Genomic DNA, 24,120 nt, shown 5'->3' with positions numbered 1-24,120 from the left:
GCGCACATCCGACCAGCGCTGGATGCCTTGACTACTCCGATGCATTTGTGGACCGACTCCACCGTCGTCTTAGGATGGATCCGAGGCCACCCGGCGTCCTGGAGAACCTACGTGGCTAACCGGGTCAGCGAGATCCAGACCACGTTACCCGACGTCGTGTGGCACCACACTCCTGGAAGGGACAACCCAGCCAACTGTACTTCCCGAGGCCTGTCTCCTGCAGAATTGAAAGACCACCCACTCTGGTGGAGCGGCCCCCTATGGTTGCAAGAGGGTCCTGAAAAATGGCCGCTCAATCCGGTCAACACCCACGGCGCCGACCTGCCTGAGCGGCGCCTCTGCGTCCACCGAACCACTACGGACAATGAATCGGCCGAAGAACCGGAGCTCCTAACACAATATTCCGAGCTGCACCGCCTATTGAGGATCACCTGGTGCCGCCGCTGGTTGCGCCTTCGGAAGACCGGTGGATCTGGGGGGATCACCGGCAGCAATCTCCCAGCGATCGTACTGCTACCTTCCGAACTAGATGAGGCGCTGGTTGGTTGGATTCGGGTAGTCCAATCTATCAAATTCAAGAAGGAATTAACGTTAGTGAGAAAAACCGCGCCACTCCCTGCAAAAGGTGCGCTAGCCAAACTAGGTCCATTTCTAGACACCAAGGGCATCCTTCACGTCGGCGGACGGCTGATCAATGCTTCGATCCCTCGCGAGGCAAGGCACCCGACACTACTTCCCAGCACTTCTCAACTGATGCAACTGCTGATCAAGGCCACCCACCTTCGGACACTGCATGGAGGAGTGCATCTGACTCTGGCCGCCCTGCGCCAGGAGTACTGGGTGCCCCGCGGGAGAGCTTTGGTGAAGAACTTTATTCATCGCTGTTTGCCGTGCGTGCGTTGGCGGGCAGCAACCCCTCAACCGCCTATGGGTAACTTGCCCGCCCCGCGGGTCACCCCGTCAAGGCCTTTTCTGCACACTGGCGTCGATTACGCCAGACCTATCTGGCTGCGCACCACCAAGGGCAGAGGCCATCGTGCGTATAAGTCGTTTCTAGTTATCTTTGTCTGTCTAAGCTGCCGCGCTGTCCACCTTGACGTCGCTTCCGACTATACCTCCGACGCCTTCCTGGCCGCCCTGCGTCGGTTCATCAGTCGTCGCGGCCTATGTAAGGTCCTCTACAGCGACCGCGGAACTAATTTTGTGGGCGCCGATAAACAGCTCCGCGCCCTCTTTTCCGTCAACAGCAAGGAAGGACGACGCATCACCGCCCACCTCGCCGATGAGAGAATCGAGTGGCGCTTCAATCCGCCAGCCGCTCCTCACTTCGGCGGTCTCTGGGAGGCAGCCGTTAAATCTGTGAAGCATCACCTTCGCCGTGTGATCGGAGACGCCAAATTAACCTACGAGGAGATGGCCACCCTTCTCGCGCAGGTCGAATCCTGCCTGAACTCTCGCCCGCTCCAACCCATGTTCGACGACCCAGAAGACCTAGAGGCGCTGACTCCTGGCCATTTCCTCGTAGCCACCGCGCTCAACGCCATCCCGACCTCACCGCCAGCCGTAGAACCTAGATCACTACTCACCAGATGGAAACTGCTTAACCAGCTGCGGGACAACTTCTGGACCAGATGGTCGCGAGAGTATCTCCACTCTCTGGCACATCGACCGAAGTGGCTCAAGGCCGAGGAAGTCCGCATCGGCCGCCTTTGCCTGTTCCGTTGCGAGTTGTCGCCTCCCAACAAGTGGCCCCTAGCCAGGATCGAGTACGTCTACCCTGGGGGAGACGGACACATACGAGTCGTCGACGTCCGCACCTCTACCGGAAGCCTAACACGTCCGGTGAACAAACTAGTGCTCCTCCCCGTCAGCTCCGACGCCATGAGAGGCGACAATTCGTAGAAAAAAAAGGGGAAGAGAGGAGTGATTCTAATTAAACAACGTCCTGCTTAATTAATTTCACACAATATACTTACCGATTTTTGTTCACTCACTACTACCGAGAGACACTACACCGATCTGAAAGAGTTGTCGCGGTCGTATGGGTCACTATACGAGGCGGGCGGAATGTTCAAAAATGAATAAATAGGTCAAAAGGTTCCAACAAAATCTAATTGCATTCGATCAAAAGGAGAATTCTGGGCCCGACCGTTTATTCGGCGGCCCTGGCAGCCGGTCGCGAGATATCGCTTTGTCAGCGAAAAATTCAAAACAACACTCGCCCTTCTCGAAAGATCTAACAGCAACAAATAGCACGTTAGATCTTAAAATTTAACCGTTGTCTCGGCCACAGTCGAGTTCGTGAAAAATCGGGATCTTTCGAGAAGGGTTTGAGTATAAATTGATGCGATCGACGAGCGCTGCGCCTTTTGTTAAAAAGTCTCCGACGCGCTCAGTCTCGCTCTCAGATATTAAAAGTGCTTTTCCGTTGCTCGCGGAGTTGATCAAATCTTTCCGTTGCTTGCGGTTTCAAAAAATTCAGCTTGAATTTTTTATCGTATTATAGTTATACTTTTCTTTGTAAATAGTTATTCTTTTGTCCGCTAATTAAAAAGACTGTAAATATATTTAGACTTTACATTTGTGAAACAGAATAAAAACTTTGTACATAGGTATATATTTCGACTTATCGCTCTCTTTCAATCGTGCCGCGCTCACTTCCCGGTCAATCCTGGCAGGATCGCCACATTTTTACATACACACATTTCAATAAATTTTATATATTTTAATTTAAAAAAAAAAGGAAAAAATTGCAATTATTGATACGCCTCTCCTTGCGCTCCCATCTCTTGCGCTATCTCTCTCGCGCTAGTTGTAAGTCTCGCGATATCTTCGTTGCGTTCTCTCTCGCGCGTTAATCATAAGTCTCTCTATCTTCGGCACTCGTCATTGTTCTTTCGCGCTATCTCTTTCTCTCGCGCTTAGATAGAATAAGTATAGTAATCTCTCTCGCACGCGTTATGACACAAAATGTATTTACACACAAATAAATTTTATATATTTGTAATTGAAAAAATTGCAATTATTTACACACCTTTCCCTTGCGCTCCCATCCCTTGCGCTATCTCTCTCGCGCTAGTTATAAGTCTCACACTATTATCGTTTTCTCTCGCACGCGTTGTTCTCGCGATATTATCGTTCTCTCTTTCGTACGTGCTACCGTTCTCTCTTTCGCACGCGTTGTCTTGCGCTATTATCGTTCTTTCTCTTTCATATGCTCGTCGCTATCACTCACTCACTTACCTTTGCGTCGTCCTTCTCCCACCTATGCGCCATCCTACAATGCGTCGTCCTTGTCCCACGTTGACGTCATCCTTGTCGTACGTTGACGCTATCCTTGTCGCACTGTCCTCTTCACACACTTAGCGCTATCCTTTTCCCACACGTAGCGCTATCCTTTTCCCACACGTAGCGCTATCGTTCTCACACCTTCGCACCGTTCTCCTTCCGCGGATCCCCCCTTCTCCTCGCGGACTCCCTCGTCTATCGGTCGCGCCGCGATTTCCCCTTCCCCGCGTGTGACGTCACTCACCGCGCGCGGCAATTTCTCCTTCCTTGCGCGTGACGTCACTCCCCCCGCGCCGCGGTTCCCCTCGCGCCTCACCCCTCCTGAGAGGACCTGGGTTAGAACCCGCCTAGCTATACTACTAATAATACATTTGAATATATAAATATAAAAAAAATAAATTAAAATATATTAAAAGGTATTCTCTCTGGAAAAACTATAAATTTAAAAAGAATATTTATAATATTAATATCTTTTTCTTTTTACAGTTGTTATCAATTTATTACCTTATCAAAGATACATTAATGGAATTCAAAAAATAAAAAGTATTATATAAACATATATATATATATATATATATATATATATATAATTATAAATAATTATAATGAGCAAAAATATTTTCAATGTTTTAAAAATTATTTTTAAATTTACAAAAAAGTAAATATTTTTTAAAATAAATTATTACACAAAAATTCTGACGTACATGGACTCGAACTTAAGTCTACATGATGATAGACTGAACATCTTACACCTCGCCATTACGTGTTACTCATTAACTGTTTTATATTACTAATATTTATATCCCAGTATATATGTTTATATGACATCGATATAATTGAAAAAATATCATTATTAATTTATAAAACCATGATTATGATTGCTAGAAAAAAGTAAATAATAAAAAACAAGAATTTAACAAATATTTAATAATAAAAAATGTAAGATTAAAAAAGTTTAAAATAACATTAATATCTATTTGTAAGTACTAATAATTAATAATTAAATTCAAATTAATATTAAATATTACATTTAAAAAATTATACATGAGGGAAGTAATAATTATTATTATTTCAATTTATTCATATTTGAATTTACTCTTTCCACATATAATTTATTATTATTAATTCCACATTTTACAAGAGCAGTTGGGAGACGCCGCGCTAGATTTAAAACATACGCACATACATACATACACTCATGTACACATACGGAACACCCTTACAAGAGGAGTATCAAGTAGTGCGATCACCAATTTTGACGAACTTTAAATATGTTTTAGAGCTTTAACGCGGCGTCTCCCGACTGCTCTTGTAAAATGTGGAATTAATAATAATAAATTATATGTGGAAAGAGTAAATTCAAATATGAATAAATTGAAATAATAATAATTATTACTTCCCTCATGTATAATTTTTTAAATGTAATATTTAATATTAATTTGAATTTAATTATTAATTATTAGTACTCACAAATAGATATTAATGTTATTTTAAACTTTTTTAATCTTACATTTTTTATTATTAAATATTTGTTAAATTCTTGTTTTTTATTATTTACTTTTTTGTTTTTGTTTTTTTTGTTTTTTTTTATCTTATACTTTTTGTTGGCAGCAGTCGGGAGTACTTTTTTTCTAAAAAACTTTTTATTTCATTCTTTTAAAAGCTGTAGTTTATTTACTTCTTTACTTGTTTTTATTTTATTATTTTTTAAATTAATTTTTTTTATTATTTTAAATTATTTGTTTTTTATTATATACTTTTTTTTATTTATTATTTTATTTATCATTATTATTATTTTTGTTTTTTCTATTTTATACTTTTTTATTTATTATTTATATATATTATTATTACTTTTTTATTATTTCACAATTATATTTTTTACATTTTGTTTTTATTATTATATAATATGCATGTAATAATTTGTATCTAATAATGTAACATAATGCGAGACAGAATCTTCTACATAGTCACATAATTATGATTATATAGTATTTCTACAATCATAGAAGTTTATATATTTGTTGCATAGCCAAGAATGATTGTAGAAATATCATACCATCATAATCATATCATCATTTATGGCTTCGCAAAAGGTTTCTCTCACATTATGTTATATTATTGTTGTATTATTTATTAATAATAATTATTTTATTTGCAGCATAGTCATAATAATAATTATTTTATTTGCAGCATAGTCATAATAATAAATAATATAATGAGAGAATAACGTAATGAGAGAAAATAATTTTCTGCATAGCTATATAATTATGATTATATGATATTTCTACAATCATTCTTGGCTACGCAGCAAATATATAAACTTCTATGATTGCAGAAATACTATATAATCATAATCATAATTATGTGGCTACGCAGAAGATTCTCTCTCACATTATGTTATATTATTGTTGTATTATTTATTATTATGGCTACGCTACAAATATATAAACATTTACATAAATAATATAACAATGCAAGAGTAAATAATCTTCTGCGTAGCCATATAATCATGATTAGATATTTCTACAATGATTCTTGGCTACACAACAAATATATAAACTTCTATGATTGCAGAAATACTATATAATCATAATTATGTGGCTATGCAAAAGATTCTTTCTCACGTTATGTTATTGTTGACAGCAGTCGGGAGTAAAAATAATATAAAATAAAAATTAATATCATGTTATCTCTCTATACCACTGACATGATATGCGAAGTATCGATAATGTGAGAAAGCAACGAATTACCAAGTCTAATAGACACCCGTGTCTTACATATTGGAAGTGCCTCGTTTGACTACGTTGCGATTGACCACAGCCAATTATATCGACCTGTGCCTAACCAGCAACGATTGACCAGTCAGAGAGTCCTATTTTGAATTGGCCAATTGGCGACGTGGTCAATCGGATGTCACCCTTACATATTGTATATTTGTTCACCCTATTATCTATAAGCCTATTGTTATTAATCATCAACATATATTATCTAATCGTATATATACAATTTTAACTATAATTTAAATATATTTATACACATATGTATGTATGCAAATATAAAATTCACAAAAAGTGAGCACTCGTTAATCTTATTGCATTACTGCCACGAGAGGCCAGAAGCATTTTCAGGCCATATCTCGGCCGTAAAACGATATGCTAGAACAAAGATAGCATGATTGTTGATCCTTTTCTCTCTTTCTTCTCTACGGTGCGTCCGCGCGAGCAATGCAATGGTATTTGTACGTATACGGACATACACCTCTACATAGAGACCTAGAATTTATTTCTCAAGTTGATAATCCTGAAACCGAAGTTTTGCATTGTCACCGCCTGAGGTCTCCAATATCAATTCGGAGTTTGCTCGTCACTCCAGCCAACCCTTAGGGCCAGCGCACAAACATTGCCGTAGCGCCTTACGCCACCTTACGTAAGAACCTTATGTTACATGACACGTAAACCAATCCTACGGCAACGCACAAGAAATTCTTACGTTACGTTAATTAACGTAATTAACGTAACGTAAGAATTTCTTGTGCGTTGCCGTAGGATTGGTTTACGTGTCATGTATCATAAGGTTCTTACGTAAGGTGGCGTAAGGCGCTACTGCAATGTTTGTGCGCTGGCCCTTAAATTTAATGACCCGTTTAAGGGGATCTCTCATTGAACGGCGAACTCTTACACGATTACAGCGCCCTCATCTAATCCTCATCCCGTATCTTTCTCTATCACGTTATTTATAAAGAAGATGCACTGCTTTTTCTACTCTACTTTACCGATATTTCAGGTATATACGGACCGAAATTTTTGGGCATGTGCCATTTATTAATTAGATTACTAAACTCAATTTTCACAGTTCCTCAAGTTTTTATTGTGCAGTTCGCTATTGGGTATGCTATTGTTTTATGCATAAAAGCTACAAAACATTTATACAAGGCTAATATTTTTATGAGGTGATAGCTTTAGACGCCATGTTGATCTAAGAAGTTGATAAATATATAATTTTATACTTTTTTTCTTTCTCAGTATATAATTGGCCTCCCCGTGTCCGTTTGCATCTCTACTTCAACCGTAGAAAAGGATTTTTAATTCTATGTAGACAAAAAATGGCACATGCCTAAAAATTACAGTGTTTTGTCGATAAAAAAGATAGATTGAGGGATTCCCTTAAGATGGGAATCTCTTTTTCTTTTTGGTAACCCTGGGGAAATGCTTTATGCATACCCCCGCACCCTCGGGGGAGGGGTGGGGGTTATGCGGGACTCCCGGCCATAAACGCCAGTTTACCCGCTAAAACCCCAGGGATGGCCTTCCGCGCGTCTGGAGGGGCAAGCGGGGACCCGGGACTAGCTGATGCAATTCATCGGCATCCCCGACTGGTCTCCCCTCCGCGCTTAGGACCCGGCGGCCTTTTTGGTGCTGACCGCCAGGTCTCCATCCCGGGGGAGGGCGTAGCCCTCCCCCCCTCCTTCCTAACTGTGGGGGGATGGGGCCATACCATTCTCCCACCCTCCTCGTGGACCCGCCTGGTCACCTCGGGACCCCGCCCTCGGCGACCGGGTCCAGAGGGAATCGCACAGCGGGGCGTCCGCGGACGCCCCCCGTGCATTCCAGGGGAGGTACTCGGTCCCCCCCTTCTACTGCTAACTCCGCCCTTTGTTCGGGGTCGAGGGAGCCGTAACTCCCTCTCCTCTTCCAACGCCGCTCCTCTGACGTTGTGAGGAGGGAGAAGGGACTGGGTCCTCTTCTCACCTCCTCGCCATCCCGCTTGGGTGCAGATCGGCGCTCGCGTGGGGAGTAGGCTACGGAGGAGGCGTTACGCTGCCTCCCCCCGCGTCTCATCTCCCCTGTGTTGGGAGGGACATAGCCCTCCTCAACGCGAGTCTCTGGCTCCTCCTGACTGCTGGGGCCGGAGGGGATGGAGGGGGGGTGTTCGTACAACCCCCTCGTCCCCCTCGGACTCCCCCTCTTCTTCGTCGCTACTGTCCGCGACCGCTGCCGCCGCCCCCCGCCGGTGTTGGTGGCGCTGCCAATTCCCGACGGCGGATACGCTCCGCCGTCTCCTTTTGCAACACCACCTCCTCGCAGAAGGCGACGACAGCCCTCCACACCTCCTCGCTGCCGACCATCTTGGCTACCAAGACCGGCAGCGAGAGGTCCTCCCCGGCCATCACCCTGAATGCACGGCGCTGCTCGCACCACGCCTCGCAATGTTCGAGGGTGTGCTGCGCCGTGTCACACAGGATGGGGCACGCCGTGGTGGGTTCCCGGTTGATTTGACGCAGGTACTTGCCGAAGCAACCATGCCCCGTCAGCACCTACGTCAACCGGAATGTAACCTACCCCTGAGCCCTGTCGATCCACTTGGAAAGACAGGGCCGGACGGCCCCGACGGTCCTCTGACCCGCTGTACGCGGGTCGGAGAGGAGAGTGTTCCACCTCTCCAACATTGACCGCCGGGCATGGATCCGGATGATCTTCTTGGCCTTGGGCGGCAGCTTTCCACCTATGGCCCCTAGAGTCTTCCGCTCGCACCGATATACTTCGGCGTACATCGAAGCGAGAAGCTTCAGGGGGGGCCATCCTGCCAGGACGGTTGCCGCAGCGTGCGACACCGTCCTGTACGCCCTCACCACTCTGGCGGCCATGCATCTTTGCATACGGCGAAGGCGATCCTTCGCCTGCCGTCTGGCCGCCAGGTCTGCCGCCCATATGGGTGCGCCGTACAGGGCCACTGAATTAATAGCGGCCATGTACATTCGGCGCACTCGACCATCCGGACCCCTAAGGTTTGGAAGGAGTCGGGCAAGTGCCGCCGCGACCCTCTCCACCCTGGGGGCAAGGGCATTGAAGTGATGCCCAAACGTCCATGTACCGTCCAGCAGGAGACCGAGATACTTTAATCGGTCTTCCACCAGGATGGAGGTTTCACCGACACTGATATGGGTTGGCGACAGTGCTCCGGAGGCTTTGTTATGGAAGAACGGAGGCGATCCTCCGTTTTCGGCACCGCCACTTGGAGACCCATATCAGTGATCTTTCTCACCACGCGTGCCACCGCAATTTCGGCCCTGGCCGCTGCGTCCCCCCAGCTATCCCCCACGGCCACAATGAGCGTGTCATCCGCAAATGGCGCTGCAGCCGCGGGGGAGCGGCAGGCAGAGTACCTTGTCGTATGCGAGGTCCCAGAGTAGGGGTCCCAGAACGGACCCCTGCGGGACGCCGCAGCGGATACCCCTGGTATGTCGGCCATCCCGGCCGACATACTCCAGACTCCTGTCCCGGAAATACTCCTTTATGACCCCCACGAGGTAGCAGGGGACCCCGCGCTCGCGCAAGGCGTCCCCCACTTGGTCCCAGGGCAGGGTGTTAAACGCATTTTTGATATCCAGCGATATCGCCATGCACACCCTGCCCTCCGACGTCGCGGCCTCCGCGAGGGATCTCACGCGCTTGATGGCCCCTAGAGTCGACCTCCCCTCGCGGAAGCCGTACTGCTCCTCGTGGAGGTCTCCTTTCCGGGACAGGTGCTGGATGAGGCGGGTCGCGAGAATCCTCTCGAAAATCTTACCCACCTCATCCAGCAGGCATATCGGCCTGTATGCCGATGGGGTACCCGCTTCTCTGCCCGCCTTGGGAAGAAGGACCAGTTTGGCCTTCTTCCACTGCTGGGGGAACTGCCCGCGTCTGAGGCACTTGTCGAAGATGTGCCCCAGACGTGCGCCCAGAAAGTCTAGGGCACGGACCCATATCTTTCTCGGTATGCCGTCCGGACCTGGGGCCTTACGAGGCCCGATCCTCCGGACGGCCCGGGAAAGTTTAACCCCGGAGACCAGTTGCTCCTCGGTCAATTCGTGGGGTCCGTCTAGATCTGGACCCCACTCTAGCGTGGACCCCTCCACCAAACGTGGGAAGAAGGTATCCACGATGTCGCCGAGGAGCTGCGGCTCCAGGGTCTCCGTCACCGGGGGCGTCCAGGCTCTGTGCCTTTTGAATACAATCTTGTATGGACGCCCCCATGGGTCCGTGTTTAGGGACGAGAGTAACTCGTCCCAACATTTTTCCCTAGACCTTCTAATAGCGCTACTAAGGGCGCATCGGGCTCTTCTGAACGCAGCCAGGGCCTCCTCCCTCTCGTCTTCGTCCCCGTTTCTCGGAAACCTCGAGAGGGCCCTGCGAGCCTGGACCGACGAGCGACGAAGCTCCGCCAGCTCGTCGGTCCACCAATAGGTGGTCCGCCTGGGGGGGTGGGACTTGGCGCGGGGCATCGCATCATCGCAGATGCGATGCATTGTGTCCCGCAGCCAGTCCACCTCTCGGTGGATGTCCCACTCTCCCTCCTCCTCGTCCTTCAATCCCCATGTGGTGGCCATGAGGGCGATCTCCAATTTCTCGTCATCGAACTTGGTGAGGGCCCAACGTTTCTCGCCCCCGGAGGGTGGGCGTCGCACCGGCTGACGCGCGGTCCCGAAGACTACCTCGATGTACTGATGATCTGAGAGGGTTTCCGCCCTCAGATTCTCGATCACGCGCCAGCTGCTGACTCTGTGCGCGGCACTTGGGGAGGCCATCGTAATGTCAATGAATGATTCCCCCTGCGGCCGCACATATGTGCTGGCACGGCTCGTGTTTAATAAGCCGTGGCCGTGCCCGCTCATCCAATCCAAGGATGCAAGATCTTCTCCGCAAGCAACATGCCACGCGTAGTGGAGAGGGTAACGGAGATGTGAGCGTAAGCGTACGTGTGAGCTCGGCGCTTCGGCGAGCTTCGGATAGAAGAAGACAGAATACAGTTTTCTGTCTCTTTCTTACCAAGCAGGCAACGAAAGCGACGGGCGACGCGCGATGCGCGACGCGGGACGCTGCTCGCTCTACGATATCTCAATATGTTTCTCTCTCACAGCTTTTCTTTATGTTTTATATTTTTGTTACAAATATATATAAATATGTACATACATAAACGTATAATATATTTATAATATATATATTACATATATATACACACACATACACACACGTTTTGTAATATATTAAATATAATTAATTTTTTTATATATTTAAAATATGAAATTAAGAAAAATAATGAGTGCCGATTTTCCACACCACCCATGAGGTATCACCAATGGCGCGTTAGGTTTTTTATGTGGACCTTCGCCTGGAGCCCTATTACACATTGCATTATTTTGTCATTTACAAGTATGGTGTCTGTTATACAGACAAAATATTTTTTATACTTTAGTTTATTCAAATATCTGGGTGTCTGTTATGCAGACAGACAGACAGACAGACACACACACACACACACACACACACACACACACACACACACACACACACACACACACACACACACACACACACACACACAAGATGTTTCTTATATTCTTGCTTTTACAAATATGGTGTCTGTTATACAGACAAGATATATTTTATATTCTTGCTTCTTACTAGTATGGTGTCTGTTAGACAGACAAAATATTTTTTATACTTTAGTTTAATCAAGTATCTGGGTGTCTGTTATACAGACAGACACACACACACACACACAAGATGTTTTTTATATTCTTGCTTTTACAAATATGGTGTCTGTTATACAGACAAGATATATTTTATATTCTTGCTTCTTACAAGTATGGTGTCTGTTAGACAGACAAGATGTTTATTACAAGCGTAATGTCTTTAATAAATTTATTATTGAGATGAGGGGCCAGCTATGTTAGTATCCGCAGCATGTATCCTTAAAATACTTTTATTTTTCATAGCAGCGGGAACATATAATTTGTCCGCTGACATAAGAGATAAATGCTTTTTGTCAATTTTCATTTTTATAGCTGTTTCGCCCCTCGTTTTTAATGCCGATTTAAATACACAAATAGCATTAACAGTAGTTGACGAAAACTTGTTACGGTTTTTCGTTTTTAAATTATTTAAAAAAGAAAACATTCTGGATCGGCATTTGAATTTGGAAGAGATCTTATAGTACTTATAACATTTGTTAAATTAGAATATTTAGTAAAATTATTGTGTCGATTTTATAAAATTTTTTTCTACATGCTGTCGAAATTTAATTTAGAAAAGCTTTGTTTTTCTTCCATTGTAAAATCTAATGGTAAAGCAATCCATTCTTTTTTTAAACCATTTTCATCAAAACCGCCAATAGTTTTAGCTATAAAAGAAACACCATTGAATGATGTTTCTCTATTATTATCAAATAAAGTTATGTATGGTCGAAAAACTTGTAACTTTGATAAAAACATGTTATTTATAGGTAATCTTTTACGAATTTCTTCCGCAGCAGTCACATAAAATGTTAAACAGTTCTCTTGAACAATTCTAACTATGTTTATGTGACCTTTAAGTGTTAATTCGTTTAGATATTCTTCACATTCTGATCCCAAAATAATTTCATTTATAACTTTTTGATTTTCTTTTAGTGAGAATATAATATTTGTAAAAAATGGTTTTAAATATTTTTCTTTTAAAAAATTTCGACAGATTTGGAAAAGAAAGTTTCTAGATTTTGGATGTAATAAATAAATCCTTGTTTCTAATGCTTGAAAGAATGCATTAAATGCATTAAAGAAATTTAAAACGTATTTTAAAAACAGGAAATAAGCTTTCATCTCTACGTTGTCCATCATAGACAATAGATATTCTCCAGAATTTGTTTTTTCACTTACAACCATTTCAGTAAGAAAGTATTTAATTGTATCCCAAGATTCAAGAAGCCTTTCGATGCATAAATAGTGCGAAAGCCAGCGTGTATCACATAATTTCAATATTTTGCGATTTGTTTCTTGGAAACACTCACAAAATTCCCGAAAAAGCTGTACGTTTTGGACTGCTATTGAGATAAGTAGCAATTTTTTTTAGAAATTCCTCGCAATATGCAGGCATTTTAGAACAAGCAGCATGCGCTGCTAATGCAGAAGAATGGCATGGGCATGAAAATGTTAATAAATGTGGACATATTTCTTCCAATTTTTTTTTAAACGATAAATGTTTTTCTGTCATAACAGAAGCATTATCGCATGATAAGGCTACGATATTTATAAACGGTATCTGTAATTTCCACATTTCACATTTAAATGCCTCAAACAACTTTTCTGCGCTTGAATCTTTGGCATCAATATTGATTAATTTAACTAATTGTGAGTGAATATCTAATGTCTCTGGATCAACGTATCAATCAAGAAAAGTCACCCATTTATTATTTGTTACATCAGATGTTTCGTCAATAAAAATTTTAAATTTTGTATTTTGAAGCTTATTGACGACACGATCTGTTTCGACCGGGCACAAAACATTTGTAATAATGTTTTTACATTTTGTTCGGCTCATGCTCATGCTTTTTAACACATTAGGATCTTCTCCTATATGCTGAAAAAAACTGAGGATTTCTTTTGCAGTTTGATGCGAAATATTTTTATCAGCAATTAATGCAGCATACCGAATTTCTGCTATTTTCTTTCGCTCTTCAAACGACAAAAGTGAATCATCTACTACGTTTACATTTTCGTTCGTATTCTTTGTTTCTGTTTTAATTTTACATATTTCTATATGTGCTTTCTGCGTGACGATAAATTTTCGACAAATCAGCAACCATGGATTTATCACAAAATAAACAAAAAAATAAATTTACGTCATGTGACACTTTGCGTAGCCATGGCTTAAATAATTCAATATCTAGCCATTGTTCTTTAAATTTACATTTTTCTGATGTTTTTTTATCTGAATTGTTATTATCAGTATTTAAAGATGAAGTATTTTCTTTAATATTATTTTTATGACTCACAGAATTCGCATGTCTCAAAACATGTGTATTGCACGAAATATTTTTATTACATATTGTACAATGATACAAGCTCTCATCAAAAGATACTTTGCGTATCCAACATTTAATTCGCTCATCATTGAGCCAATACTCTGAAAAGCTTCGCTTAGATTTTTTTTAATTCATCGCACATTTTTATGAAATAAAAAATAGGCAGAAACAAAGAATTAAAGAAGAGTGAATAAAAGAAGATAAAGGGTCAAAAGGATAAAGATATATAGAAATTTTAAATAATAACTCACAATCGGGATCGTGATAGTCTCTTGAACACCAAGGTTTCACAAGGCACGTATATAAACAAATGAACAAATGCCGAGTGTGCCTCATTCTCAGTACACGAAAGGACGGTGATAAACGGATTTGGACTGAACGTCAACATAATGGCTCGTAAGTAAATCATTATATATTTGTACACGGTAAAAAACATTTTGTATTTCTGTAGATTTTTCTTGTGTAGAAATTTTTGTGTTAAATTTTTAACATACTCTTATGTTAATGTAACATATTGTCGTTGTGTTATTTTGACTTTTCTGCATTGAGTTAATATTCACCATTTCTAAGAGTTAAAACAACACAATAACGTTCAAATGTTACATTTTTGTGTTAATTTTTTACATATTACTTGTGTTATTTATTTACATATTTGCCTTCTGTTAAATTAACATTAAAATTAGAGTGAATAAATTGGGACATTAATCAATTGGGACATTAATCAATTGTTGCATCAGCAACAATTGATGCATCAGCAACTGCAATTATACATGCAGCAACAGCAGCAGCAGCCGCCGTAGCCGCCGCAGCCATCGCAGCCGCCGCAGCAGCAAAATAGTATATTATTTTTTTATATATTTAAATTATATTTTATCAAATTATATATATATATATATATATATATATATATATATATATATATATGCATTATTATAATTTATTAATTTTTTTCAGAAAATAATCCAAAAAAAAAGAGGAGGCGGCCAGTCCCATGCCCGGTGGTATGCCCGGCGGAACCAGGGCACCAGAGGCGGATGGGGCGTCGCCCGAAATAATTGAGGCAGGGGAGGCGGACGAGGCCGAAGAGGCGGCCGAGGCCGAGGAGGCCCGACCATTATTAAACATTACTATTATTATTAAATTATAAATTATATTAAATATTTTCATAATTATTAAATAACTAACAAAAAATAATTCAGGGAGTATTTATTTTTACTTTCCCATACTTTCTTCCTTTATCCTTTTTTCCTCCTAAAATATATTATAAAACAATGTGGTATAATAGGGCTTCAGGCGAAGGTCCACATAAAAAACCTAACGCGCCATTGGTGATACCTCATGGGTGGTGTGGAAAGTCGGCCCTCATTATTTTTCTTAATTTCATATTTTAAATAATTTATATAAAAAATTAATTATATTTAATATATTACAAAACGTGTGTGTATGTGTGTGTATATACAGGGTGTCCTAGACCACCCGTACACCCCTTTTCTTTCAAAAACTAAGCATTTTAGAGAAAACTGTTTCAGACAAAAGTTGTTTGGTTTCGAGGGGGCCATAAGATGGTACCATTGGTTTAACCTTGAAGAGTCATTTGAAGGTCACGTGAAGGTCACTTCAATTTTTTTAAATAGAATACCCTATCTATTTTTGCACATTCTTGTAGCTCATCTCGAAAGCTTTCCAAAACACTATAATTAAGTTAGTTTTCATTAAGTACTTTCCGAATTATGAGGCTTGAAATAATTTCTTAATTTTACGTAAATCATAAAATATCTTGTAAAATATTCATTTTTCGATTATCTTACCTTAATACTTTTATGTACAAAATAATGAGAGGAATCAATTGGTGTAAAGAAAACACACAGTTGTTTCGAAGAAAAAATATGTAATTTGTAATTAACAATTACATATTTTTTCTTAAAAATAACTGTGTTTCTTTTACACCAATTGATTCCTCTTATTATTTTGTACATAAAAGTATTAAGGTAAAATAATCGAAAAATGAATATTTTACAAGTTATTTTATGATTTACGTAAAATTAAGAAATTATTTCAAGCCTCATAACTCGGAAAGTACTTAATGAAAACTAACTTAATTATAGTGTTTTGGAAAGCTCTCGAGATGAGCTACAAGAATGTGCAAAAATATATAGGGTATTCCATTTAAAAAAATTGAAGTGACCTTCACGTGACCTTCAAATGACTCTTCAAGGTCAAACCAATGGTACCATCTTATGGCCCCCTCAAAACCAAACAACTTTTGTCTGAAACAATTTTCTTTAAAATGCTTAGTTTTTGAAAGAAAAGGGGTGTACGGGTGGTCTAGGACACCCTGTATATGTAATATATACATTATAAATATATTATACGTTTATGTATGTACATGTTTATATATATTTGTAACAAAAATATAAAACAAAGAAAAGTTGTGAGAGAGAAACATATTGAGATATCGAAGAGCGAGCAGCGCCCGTCGCTTTCGTTGCCTGCTTGGTAAGAAAGAAACAGAAAACTGTATTCTGTCCTCTTCTTCTATCCGAAGCTCGCCGAAGCGCCGAGCTCACACGTACGCTTACGCTCACATCTCCGTTATCCTCTCCACTACGCGTGGCATGTTGCTTGCGGAGAAGATCTTGCATCACTGATCCAATCCTCCAGGGGCTGCTTCCTGGGATTCCGGCGGGTATCGCCCCAGGCCGGGGACTTCAACGCGAAGTCCCCGGCCACTATGATAAGGGCATCGGGGGTGTCGCGACGATGTCATCAGCGATCACCCCCACCCGCTCAAGGAGCGCGTTGTACCCATTGGAATCCCATCTCGGGGGGGCGTAACACGATATTACGTGATAGGGCCCCCACATCGCTGCGATGTATCCCTCCCCTCTCCCAATGGTCTGGAGAGGGGGGAGAGATCGACCGGCGCCCTCACGATCGCCGCCGTGCCGCTGGTGTCCCCGATCCAATATGGGTTATCCTCGGGGATCCGATACGGCTCGGCGACAATCGCCAATCCCAAACCACGCTCTGCCAGGCATTGCATCATGAGATGTTGCGCCTGACGGGCGTGATTGAGATTGGCCTGGAGGATCCGTGTGGCCATATCTACGCGCGATTACACGGCTCCTCCATTGCCACCTCCATGGGGGTGCCCTCCACGTCGATGCGTGGAAAGCATTCCTCGGGCGCGTTCTTCGCGCCCCTTTCCTTCTCCTCCCTGAGCGGGAGTGGCTCCGTCTCCATCTTCTCCTCCACTGTGGAGGAGGTGGAGGCTACCGCCATATCCTTCTCGGGGGCTGGGGGATTATGGTCCTTCCCCCTGCGGGAGGTGGCGGGCTTACTCGTTTGAGTTTTACCCCCCCCCCCTTATTCCCTTTGGGGGCGTTGCACGCCCTCGATCCAGCTCGGTGTCCGACCGGTCGCCCTAGGTCTAAACAGACCGGACATTGTTGCGGCCGCGCGCAGTCCTTCGCGACGTGACCGGGCCGTCCGCACCTACATATAACACTGCGCGCTCCGGTCCACGTCGCTCGGGCACTGGGCTCTCACATAGCCCTTGCCAAGGCATCGGAAGCACTGGAGGGGCCTGGCCTCCAGTGCCTCGACGCGGGCGTTCGTCCACCCGATCTTGAGCCTCCCAGCGGCAGACAAGATGTTGGCCACCGCCAGGGGGCATCTCGCCCAGGCCGTACCCAACCCTCTGCCGGTTGCCCCGATGGGTCCAACTTGGACTTGCTCAGGGGCGCATTTGCCGACAGAGGTTATGGCCTTGATCAGGTCCCCCTCCTTCACGGCATCGCAGAGATCCCTAATACGGATCTCCGCCGTGGGAGAGAGGCGCGTCACCCTAACTCCCTCGATCCCGGCAAGGGCCTCGCTGACGCGCTTGGCGAGTGCGTCGGCCTTCTCCTGGTGTTGGGGGCCCCCGACCTCAAAGATCTGGGCCCCCGTGACGGCTCTACGTGCCGACATTCCTTCTATCCCCAGGCTGGCCGGATCGACCTGATCCATAGCCAGCCTGAGGACTTCCTTGTACTTCCCGTCCAGGCACGTGATAACGATCGCGGCCGTGCGCGGTGTCCTTCGTTTCCTTCCCTTTCTTCCCCCTTCTTCGCAGGGGGGGCAAGGGGCTGAGCCTGTGCTTGGAGAGGCTTCCCAGCCTCTTTAGGCTTGGTCTGAGCGGGGGCGTCACCGGCGCGTACCGCCTCGGCCCGAGCCTTCCCCTTACCGGCTCCCTTCCTTACCACCGTCGTCCACTCTTTGTTCCCCTTAATGGGGGGCGGTGGGTCCAGTTTGACGACGGTAGCCGTCTTGCCACCCTTCTGAGAGGGGGCTTCTCCTGCCTTCTTCCCGGGTCCCTGGTCGCCTTTGGAGGGTTGAGGGGGCTTTGGTTCCCTCCCCTCCTCTGGCCGGCCGGCCGGACCGGGTTGAGGGGCAGCTGGCTTACCCCTCTTCTTCCTTTTTTTTTCTTCTTACCGCCACTGGTACCTCCGCCAATGTGACGGTAGGCACCGGAGGCCCCGCCTCCCTCTGCATCTGTGCATTCCCCCTCTGAGACCTGGAGGCTTTGGCCTCCCGGTCGATGACCGAGGGGGACACATATTGCTCTAGTGTCAGGGAGACGGGTTTGGCTGGAGCGGACTCGGTTGGTGGCCCGGCCGGGAGTGAACCCCGGCCGAAGCCATACGATGCCGTGTCTGTGGGCATCGGGAAGGGAGTATAATCCTCCCCCTTCAGTGCGCACAGCTGACTCTTCAGAGAGTTCAACTGCGCCAACAACACCCTATACCCCTCCTTGTTGCCTTGGAGACTCATCTCCAAGACAGGAGTCAGAGCCGACATCAGCGCGTCGTGTTCGGCCCTCTTCCCTTCTTCGAGGCCAGGTGGATATGGGTCCACCTGCCTCTCTACCCCTCTCAGGGTCAGACCCGTTCTGACGAACGGCCTTTTCTTTTGGGGGGCTCCCCTTCCTGTATCCTCCCTCCTCCTCTCCCCTCTCTACGGTAGAAGAGGGAAGGCCACCATATTCTCCAGGGGAGGGGGGTCTTACCCTTTCCCTCCCCCTCCGAGTCCGTCAATTCGGCAACCCTTCTCCTCTTTGCAGCGGAGGAGTGCTTCTGCCGAGCCATTGTCGGAGCGGGGGGGAACAATCGGAGGGGGGACACGAGTCTTTATATACTCCATCTCCCCTCTGAGCCGGGTGTTTTCAGCCTTGAGCTCCCCAATTATCTTGGGGAGCTCATCAGTGTCTCCCTCCCTACGGACTTCTCTGGTCCTGGCGGCCAAAACACTGGTGGCTGCCCGAACCAGTGCTACAGCCCCCCGGCAGCTCCCTAACCAGGCTGCCTTTCATACTATTGGAGCAGTCGGCAATCTTAAAGATTTTGACCGACTGCTCCACCATCCTGGAGGCGATATCTCCTACCCTGGGTAGGAGTTTCGGCTAGCTCGTACTCGAGCTCCTCCTCCCTCTTCTGCACCATGGCCCATTTCTTTGTAACGATGCATCTCGTGCACCCCCTTGAGATGCATCGTTTTCCCGGCATGCGATCCGCCGGAAGCTGCCGCCCGGCAGAACACCCGCCGGGCAGAGGCAGGGGCGCCGTGCGCCCACATTTTTTTTAAACGTTTTAAACACGTACCGCATAAACGGCTTTCAGCCGTTAGACTAAATTAGCCGAAAAGAACCGAGCGTCGCCGATGCGGCCCGAACCGCCGACCGGCGAAAACCCGCGTTCGGCGCACTTCCCAAACCCCCCCGAACGGGCCCGACCGTACCGTTTTACCGAAACCCGTTCGGAAGGGGTAATACCGCCGCGCGCCGACGCGGGTAATTAGCCGGCATAAAAAGGCCGCATTCGGCGAATTAAGCACCTATTTTTCCTATCCGCTCACGCAAGTGAAACGATCCGAAACCTAGACCGCTCCAAAGAATTAGCCAGCTTTCAAGATCCGGAGGTAGAGAGAACTCTTCCATCGAGCACTCTCGATTCTTGACATAGGCTCCTTCCATCTGAGCATCCTTCCGACCAAGAGAAACCGAATCAGAGTGCACTCCGGTTCGATCGAGAGATCTCGATATCGGTCTAACATCCGACCGCCTAAACGCCGGTGCATCTCGAGGTAGAGAGGAGAGCTACCTCGGACGAGAATTCTCGTCGGCACGGCGTTCCCGAGAACATTTCATCCGAAACCGGGAAACATAAAAACATTTCCGCGAAAACGACGCTACGATACGCGTAAAAACGGGGCTAGACCTATCGCCCAGACGCGCGACAAAAACCGCCGGGACACGCGCTACGTCAAACGGTCATTGACCGCGGTGAATTGTAAACACGTGCGGTATACAAGTATCATATCGTGCGAACGCGTGGCGAGATATATCAGAACGCGACTTAAAGCCGCACATGTCGCGAACCGAAACTGATTGGAGGCGAACGAATCAACGAGTAGTTCGCGCTCGCCTATTATATCCACGCGACACGAACAACAGTGTAACATTTAATAAACTATCATTCTTTTGTTTTTCTCATTTACACACGCTCTCGTTTATTTCGACCGCCCACCGAACTCTGATCCCGACTCCGACTATCCGACGGCAAATCGCGCGGAAGTCGTCCGTGACATTGGCGCCCGAACAGTCTAAGGACCGGAATACGAGAAAACGTGTGAGTGAGAAGGATGAGATCGTGGGTATATAAACTGAATAAAGAACAGTTAATCGCAATGGCGAAAGCGCTTAATTTAGGAGACGCAAGTACATTGGAGGAACTTCGCAAACGAATAAACCGATTCGCAAAGGAACATCCTGAACAAGTTAACGCACTCGAGGCGTACGCGCGGGAAGTAGGCGCCCAAGGGGCGATACCTCGCCTGTTAGCCCCACCGGCAAACGTAGAATTTCGGACACCCACCGCCACGGATATAGGTTTTTCGTACGAGGGGAAAACAATAAATCAAATACGTAAATGGGGATGCCACTTTGATGGCCGCGACCCTGCCGCATTTTTGGAAAGGGTAGGGGAATTGAGACAGGCATACGGGTTCTCACCGACGCAACTTTTACAAGGGCTCCCGGAATTGTTAAAAGGAGATACCCTCCTGTGGTTTAGAAATTATCGAGATTCCTGGGATGCGTGGGACGGTTTTGAACGCGATTTCCGGAGACAATTTTTGCCACGCCGATACGCGGCCACATTACGTCGTGAAATTATGGGGCGACATCAACAACCGACGGAAAAATTTGCACAATACGTCACGGTTATGATGACTTTGATGCGTCGGGCCGGGGGACGAGCTTGACATGATCTACGAGAACATGAACCCGGCTTATAAGCATTACGTGAGGATCGATGACGTGCAAAATATAGCGGATTTACAAACACGGGCCGCGGAATTCGAAGATATACTTCAGGAACAAAAGGAGGCAACGAAGCGAGAAAAAGACACCGCGGTATCGTCAGTAGCATCGGTGTATAATAAAAAAGATTGTTGCTGGCGATGCAAACAAAGAGGACACACGCGCGCGCAGTGCCGGAGGCAAGCAAAAAAGTTTTGCTCACAGTGCGGCCGGGACGGAGTCCTCACGAAGAACTGCCATCCGCAGGCGGGAAACGCCTCTGAGGCCGGAGGAAACGCGGCCGCGAACACAACTCCGAGCCCCGCATAAAATTTACACCGCGACCGCACATAGAAATTGAGATGCAGGGACGAAAATACAACGCCCTGATAGATGGTGGATCGGAAATTTCGCTAATCAACCACCACACGTCGGAAGTCCTGTCCACAGAAGGTTTCCAAATTATAGGAGATAAGGGGGCAGTGTGTCTAGCAAACGGGGCCACGGGCGAGACACACGGGTATATGGAAATTCCGCTGCGAGTAGGAAATCAAACGATAAGTCACAACTTTTTTATCCTCCCACATATGGAGGACAAGGTGATTATCGGGATCGACCTGCAGTTCCGTTTGCAATTAGGGGTCCCGCCCCCGCCAAAATATATAAAGAAGTGGCTGCCGAAATGCAGTGCGACCGGAGGGTTGGCAGTGCAAACCACAAACGAGAAAGAGAAACTACAAGAATTTTTGGAAATAGAACTCGGCAAATTCGAAGAGGTCCGCGGGCCCACCAACAAGGTCGAACATAACATTCGACTAAGAGACAGTACACCGATCAAACAAAGGTACCGACCACGCAATCCGGCCATGCAGGCCATTATTAACCAAGAGGTGGACGAGATGTTGAAACAAGGCGTAATCGAGCCATCACATAGCCCGTGGAGTTCTCCCATCGTGATAGTAAAAAAGAAAGATGGAAAGTTTCGGTTTTGCATCGACTTCCGACGAGTAAACGACGTGACGCACAAAGACGCATACCCGCTACCGCAAATTACCGCGATGTTAGACAAACTAAGGGAAGCACGCTATTTGTCCACGCTCGATTTGAAGAGCGGATACTGGCAAGTGCCACTCGCGCCGAAAAGCCGACCAATAACCGCATTCACAATTCCGGGTAAAGGGCTTTACCAGTTTACGGTAATGCCGTTCGGATTACGTTCGGCACCAACCACATTTCAGAGATTATTGGACACAGTCCTCGGGCTGGATTTAGAACATCACGTCTTTGTTTATTTGGACGATATTATAGTTATCAGTAAAACGTTCAACGAACACCTCGAGCTGCTCACCGAGACCTTCCGCCGCCTTCGAAATGCACAACTACGGCTGAACCCAGACAAGTGCAAATTTTGCGTCGATAAATTAAAATATCTTGGGCACATCATCGATAGGGAGGGGATTAGAACAGACCCCGAAAAAGTTAGCGCCGTGGCCGACTGGCCCGAACCACGAACCGTAAAACAAATTCGGCAGTTCATTGGGATGGCCTCTTGGTATCGACGATTCATTGCGAGTTTCTCCGAAATCGCCGCGCCGCTTACGCGACTCACGAAAAAGAACGCGCGCTGGACGTGGGGAACGGAACAGGCCGAGGCATTCCGTACGCTAAAGGCTAAATTGGTCTCCGCCCCAGTTTTAGCCTGTCCGGATTTTACAAAGCGCTTCGTGCTGCAAACCGATGCAAGCACCTCCGGCCTCGGTGCAGTGCTAACGCAACAGCACGAAGACGGCGAACGGGTAATAGCATACGCGAGTCGAACATTAAATACGGCAGAACGAAACTACACCGCGACCGAACTCGAATGCCTAGCGATCGTCTGGGGAATCCGGCGGATGAAGAGTTATCTGGAAGGCTACGCCTTCACAGTAATAACCGACCATCAAGCCTTAAAATGGCTTCAGAAACTAGACTCACCGACCGGACGACTCGGACGCTGGGTGTTCGAGTTACAACAATACCAGTTCGACATCAAGTACCGTCGCGGGGTACAAAATCGCGTGGCAGACGCGTTGTCACGATACCCCGAAGTTTGCGCAATCAACACCCGACGTTGCCGGTGGTACGACCGTATTATGGAGGAGGTGCGACAGGATCTAGCCGCCAGACCAGAGTACAAAATACACGAAGGAAAATTGTACAGACACATCTTACACACGCTAGACTTCAAGGAGACGAGCGGCGATGCGCAGTGGAAACTGTGCGTTCCGACACCGGTACGGTAACAAGTGCTGCGGATATATCACGATGAGCCAACAGCAGGACATCTCGGCATTGCAAAAACAATAGCCAGAATCGCCGAAGGGCACTATTGGCCGGGAATGTTCAGAGACATCGCGAAATATGTCCGAAATTGTGAGAACTGCCAGAGCTACAAGGCATCCCAGGAAAAATCGGCGGGAAAACTACACGCGACCGAGGTGAAATGCCCCTGGCAGCAGGTCTGCATCGACCTGATCGGACTAATGCCGAGATCAAGAAAAGGGCACACGTGGCTGCTAGTAATGCAGGACCGGTTTTCCAAATGGACAGAGCTCACGCCATTGCGCCGAGCCACCGCCGACGCCGTCACACAAGCGGTAACAAATAAAATAATCTTACGACACGGAAAACCG

At 45.9% G+C, this 24,120-nt stretch overlaps 1 protein-coding gene across 1 annotated transcript; it reads left to right on the top strand.

The window, feature by feature from the left end:
* Nucleotides 1-39: 39 nt before the first annotated feature.
* LOC145973275 (uncharacterized) lies at nt 40-1,902 on the top strand. The gene has a single exon (XM_083102535.1). The coding sequence runs from the start codon at nt 40-42 to the stop codon at nt 1,900-1,902; it is 1,863 nt and encodes a 620-aa protein (XP_082958661.1).
* The last annotated feature ends 22,218 nt before the right edge of the window (nt 1,903-24,120 follow it).

Source organism: Camponotus vicinus, unplaced genomic scaffold (assembly GCF_025532165.1).
Source record: "Camponotus vicinus isolate PSW18456_S1 unplaced genomic scaffold, iyCamVici1.0 SCAF_6, whole genome shotgun sequence".
NCBI lineage: Eukaryota > Metazoa > Arthropoda > Insecta > Hymenoptera > Formicidae > Camponotus > Camponotus vicinus.
Note: the sequence above shows the minus strand (reverse complement) of the source record. Positions and strands in the feature narration are given on the sequence as shown.